General features: G+C 49.0%; 1 protein-coding gene across 1 annotated transcript; it reads right to left on the reverse strand.

The window, feature by feature from the left end:
- Positions 1 to 1,629: 1,629 nt before the first annotated feature.
- TUBA1B (tubulin alpha 1b) lies at positions 1,630 to 5,391 on the reverse strand. Its single transcript, XM_027106157.1, has 4 exons — positions 5,269 to 5,391; positions 3,446 to 3,668; positions 3,155 to 3,303; positions 1,630 to 2,794 (listed from the first exon to the last, which is right to left on the reverse strand). The coding sequence occupies exons 1-4, from the start codon at positions 5,269 to 5,271 to the stop codon at positions 1,814 to 1,816; spliced, it is 1,356 nt and encodes a 451-aa protein (XP_026961958.1). The 5' UTR covers positions 5,272 to 5,391; the 3' UTR covers positions 1,630 to 1,813.
- Positions 5,392 to 5,609: the final 218 nt, after the last annotated feature.

Genomic DNA, 5,609 nt, shown 5'->3' on the forward strand with positions numbered 1-5,609 from the left:
ACTGCATGAGGTTTTATATATAGTTTTTTCTTTTTTAAACATACATTAAGCCACAAAGTTTTGGGGCAATAGATAACGGCATTGAAAACACCTATGTACCTACCACCCAAGCAGTCATAACGCTTTATTTACTACAGATCTTTTCTTAAAAATACAAACACCCCTCCCCCCAAACAAAAACAAAGAAATAAAAATAAAACATTAGATATAGTTGAAACCCTGGCTTCTTCTCTATCCTGCCCCTGCCTTGCGCCTCAGAACTCCTAAAAAAAAAAAAGCACCATGGCACACTGGATACCTAGTGTGTGCTTTTCCTGAAAAGCTCTTCTCTGTAATTTCATTTCCCAGGCTCCAGCCTAGTTATCTTTCCTTCTTGTATTGCAGAAAAGAACAGAACGACTTCCCAAAGGTTCTCTAGTCATCTCTCAAGATGGTCTGAGAGTTTAACAATAACTCAAAATCCTAACCGCATTTGGTCACTAATTCCGTTAGGATTTCCCTCAGTGCTTTAAAGCCCTGGGATCTGCCATATCTGGCTATATGGGTGTTGCTGTGCCACCCAACTGAGCTTTCTCTCTGAAATGTCTATAGACTGATTTTTTCAGTTGAGGACAGCTATTTTTAAGTCTATAGGATTTATGGACTAGGGAAAAAACTGATAAAATTTTGGTCTTCTCTACTCTTAAACCAAAACATCAATGTCTTCAGACCTTAATAATCCCTGTGCTTCCTGAATTTGAAATGTATATCTTCTTGGAGGCAAATGAGATGCAGAGGATTTAACCTATCTCTATAGTCAACGTTAGATGTAGCCAAACTATATACTGGAAAGAATGTAAACTATGCCAAGTGCTATAATGCCAAGTGCTATAATTTGTAAACTTTTATCCTAACCTTTGCAAATGTTGCCATTTCACCCCTTGTAAAGTCCCCACTCAGCCGCTTTCCCACACGTGCACATAGCTTACTCCCTTTTTTCTACACTAGGATTTTTGATCACCAGCATTCTGATCCTGCAACTTTTCTTCTCCCATCCTCCCTACAGGCAGGAAACAGCTTTTACATCTTCCTGCTCAAATATTCTCCAGCCTGATGTTTACCTGTTCAAGGGTCACTAAGATTTTTTTGTTCCACTGATAGGTTAGCAGGCCTCTTTAAACAGCAGTATTTGTAGCATATTAAAAATTACTTCCCATACCTAACTTGTAATTACCCAGTAACTTCAAGATCTAGATTAGCAAAACCACTCTCATCTGAATTTACATCTTCCCAAGTCCCCTGACCTGGATTTCAACACTGGTTGATCCAAGAGTGGATGTATGTGTAAGTGATTCACTGTGCTATACACCTGAAACACAACATTGTAAATAAACTATACTCCAATAAAAATTTTTTTAAAAATTAGGTGTACATCTGAAAACAAAGAATCTTGGTTAAGGTGGTTAAAATGAAGTTAACAGACCAGTTTCAGAATCCAGCTCTTCCGTTTTTCCAGACCAATGTGCTCCTTCCCCCCATAGAGATTTCTAGAGTGAAATCCTTGATATTAACCACCGTGTTGCAGAGACTTTCAGGTGTAGCAGTGGTAGCATATCTTGAATTGGAGAAACCAATTTAGAAGAACAGAACTTTCTTTCTTAAAGCCTTTACTTTTCACACATGACAGAAAAATCTTACAGGTACACATGGAAAAGCAATACATGATCACAGCTGAAAGTTAAGACAATCTAGTCAGAAAGCTTTTACTCCCGTCAGCTAATGCTGAAGCTGAAGTTCTGCATATGACATGCTGCAGGGCTGAAAGCAACGGTAATTAGTATTCCTCTCCTTCTTCCTCTCCCTCTCCTTCAACAGAATCCACACCAACCTCCTCATAATCCTTCTCAAGGGCAGCCATGTCCTCACGGGCCTCAGAAAACTCTCCTTCCTCCATGCCCTCACCCACGTACCAGTGAACAAAGGCACGCTTGGCATACATCAGGTCAAACTTGTGGTCCAGGCGAGCCCAGGCCTCAGCGATGGCTGTGGTGTTGCTCAGCATGCACACAGCTCGCTGTACTTTGGCCAGGTCTCCACCAGGTACCACAGTGGGAGGCTGGTAATTAATGCCAACTTTGAAGCCAGTGGGGCACCAGTCCACAAACTGGATGCTGCGCTTGGTCTTGATGGTGGCAATGGCAGCATTGACATCTTTGGGAACCACATCGCCACGGTACAACAGGCAGCAAGCCATGTATTTACCATGGCGAGGGTCGCATTTCACCATCTGGTTGGCTGGCTCAAAGCAAGCATTGGTGATCTCTGCTACAGAAAGCTGTTCATGGTAGGCTTTCTCAGCAGAGATGACAGGGGCATATGTGGCCAGAGGGAAGTGGATGCGGGGATAGGGCACCAAGTTGGTCTGGAATTCTGTCAGATCAACATTCAGGGCTCCATCAAATCGCAGGGAAGCGGTGATGGAGGACACAATCTGGCTAATAAGGCGGTTAAGATTTGTGTAGGTTGGGCGCTCAATATCGAGGTTTCTACGACAGATGTCATAGATGGCCTCATTGTCTACCATGAAGGCACAATCAGAGTGCTCCAGGGTGGTGTGGGTGGTGAGAATGGAGTTGTAGGGCTCAACTACAGCTGTGGAAACCTGAGGGGCTGGGTAAATGGAGAACTCCAGCTTGGACTTCTTGCCATAATCGACAGAGAGACGTTCCATCAGCAGGGAGGTGAACCCGGAACCAGTTCCCCCGCCAAAGCTGTGGAAAACCAAGAAGCCCTGAAGACCTGTGCACTGGTCAGCCTGTTACAAAAGAAGAATAGAAAAAACATAGTTATTGCTCTTTGTGATACCCTCACAGTAAACATAATAAGTATTTTCACTTTTCATATTAACTCCAAAGACTTAGGTTGTATTCTGACAAGAAACACTTTTTAAAAAATGTAGACCTTCCTTAAATTACTCAGCATTACTTTATTAAAAATATCTCCATTAATATTTATAAAATGACATCAATAGTTCATATTTTAATTGAACTTTAAAAAATCTTTAAAGGAATAATTAACCTTACTATTACATTTCAATTCTGTGTGAAAAAAAGAGCATATTCCAAATATCTCCCTTAGGTTCATTAATTTACTTTATTCTTGAGAATAAACATACCAGTTTCCGAATTCGGTCCAAGACGAGGTCAATGATCTCCTTGCCAATGGTGTAGTGACCTCGGGCATAGTTATTGGCAGCATCTTCCTTGCCTGTGATGAGCTGCTCAGGGTGGAAGAGCTGGCGGTAGGTGCCAGTGCGAACTTCATCTGGAAAAGGAAAATGAAGCAGCCACCCATCACTAACAACCTGCACAAGTCTGCTCGACCCCAGGGCATCAGTGGAGCCCCCAGGACACACCTTCTGTCCCAGACCCCCAAGATCTCATTGGGGTTACTGAGGTTAACTCACCAATGACCGTGGGTTCCAGGTCTACAAACACTGCCCTGGGCACATGTTTGCCAGCGCCTGTCTCACTGAAGAAGGTGTTGAAGGAGTCATCTCCTCCCCCAATAGTCTTGTCACTTGGCATTTGGCCATCAGGCTGGATGCCGTGTTCCAGGCAGTAGAGCTCCCAGCAGGCATTGCCGATCTGGACACCAGCCTGGCCAACGTGGATAGAGATGCACTCACGCTGTGAGAGGGAGAAAAAAGAAACATTAAAAACCAATTTGTGGGGCTTCCCTGGTGGCGCAGTGGTTGAGAGTCCGCCTGCGATGCAGGGTACACGGGTTCGTATCCTGGTCCGGGAAGATCCCACATGCCGCGGAGCGGCTGGGCCCGTGAGCCATGGCCACTGACCCTGCGTGTCCGGAGCCCGCAACGGGAGAGGCCACAACAGTGAGATCAGCGTACCGCACAAAACAAAACCCAATTAGTGGTGACTGTGAAGCAGAACAAAATGTTTATGGAAACAATCTTACAAATTTCCTTTCAAAACGAATTACAGTGTAATGCTTTTTTTCTTAATCTAGGGGAGAAGGACTATACTTTTTATCTCCATTAGTTTTAATTAATTTCCTCTTCCCCTCTAAATGGGGAAGGCCTCTTTCCAGACCAAGAACAGACCTTAGTCATTGCTTCCTCCTTTGGAGGATCAAGATACGGAGGAGGTCATCCATCTAGCGCTCAGGCCCCAGAATCCCATTTTAGAGTAGGTGGCCAGATTTCTGGGCAGCTCCCAACACGGGAAGCACGTGGCCAGAAGAGTGCAGAGGAAATGTCTGGCTGCAGAGACGAGGGGTGGGGCTCTGCGGCAAAGGATGAATGAGCAATTCCGGGTGCGCGCGCCCGCGCCCTCCCCCCCTCCCCGCCGCGGTTCCTGGAGCCGCGCAGCTGCAGAGCCTCTCAACAGCCACGTCTGCAGAGGCGCAGCCATGCCCAACCATCCTCCGCTTCCCGTAGGTATTGAGTTCCGTCCAGCACCTCCACATGTGTCAGGACGCAGCAGGGGATTATCGGCGGCCCAGATCTGGACCAAGATCCGATTTCCGTTCCCTCAAAACCCCTCACCGCTACCACCTGCTCCCACACGCATTCCTAACACAGCAGAGGGCAGGGAGGGACAGATGGCCTCTACAGGCTGTTGGGAGCTAGCTGCCCTAATACACTGGCGTAGCGCAGTACACCGATAAGGAGTCCTCCACATTCATCTTACTGATTTTATTTTTTAAAAGAAAGAACTCTGGGTAACAGGAGACACGCCCTCCAGCCATAGACCTGCAGCGCGCGTGCGCACTGCAGTGGCGGGCTCCCGTCCACTCCCTGGCGGGAAGGTAACGGTCGCGCGTGCGCTTTTGTGTCCAGCTCCTTCCCGCCTCCGCTTTTCGTGCTGAGGAGGAAGTGAGGGCGGGGAGAGCCGCGCGCGCGCTCGCCAAAGGCTGGGGGGAAGAGGGGGATGGGAACGCGCGGGAAAAGAATGCAGTCTTCAGGGCACCACGCCCAGGAGTTAAGGGGTAAATGAGAGCCCCAACCACGGTGAAGGAGAGCTAGTGTCCCACCATCCCCTTCCAGAGTCCCAGAAAAAAAGGCGGTGAGCTCCCTCCGTTCCCTCTTCCCGGGCCCCACCCGTTCTCCACAAACGGGATCTATCTACTCTAATCCTCGGCCCTCGCCTTGCTCTTCGCCCTCCAAATGAACAGCGGTGGCGCCAGCCCTCTCTAGCTAGAGGCCCTCCGCGCTCCCCCGGGCTCGCTTTTCCCCGTTTTCCCGAGCGAGGCCGGCGGTCCACTCACCATGGTGGCTACGGGTCAGCAGGCGCAGGCAACAGGAGTAGACACCGGGTCCCGGTTACCGTCCTCGACAAGCTAAGAGTCGAGGTAAGTAACGCACTGAAGTGGGGGCGGTGCGGGAGCCACTTAAGTAACGGTCCGGGGAGGGGCTGGCGGGCACAGGCGGTGCCATGGCCGCAGGCCCCTCCCCTGGTCCGGCATACCCACTCGGCTCCCGGCTCGGCCGCCGCAGAGGCGGGCTCCTGGCCCCGAGCCCTTCCCCGCGCCGGGCGTGCGGGGCGGGGTCCGCCGCGCCTGCGGGCCGTGAGCTCCGGTGCTGCAGTCTTTGGCGCATGACCGCCAGG

This window comes from Aethalodelphis obliquidens, unplaced genomic scaffold (genome assembly GCF_003676395.1).
Source record: "Aethalodelphis obliquidens isolate GAN/ISIS:26980383/991018 unplaced genomic scaffold, ASM367639v1 scaffold8, whole genome shotgun sequence".
Taxonomy (NCBI): Eukaryota; Metazoa; Chordata; class Mammalia; order Artiodactyla; family Delphinidae; genus Aethalodelphis; species Aethalodelphis obliquidens.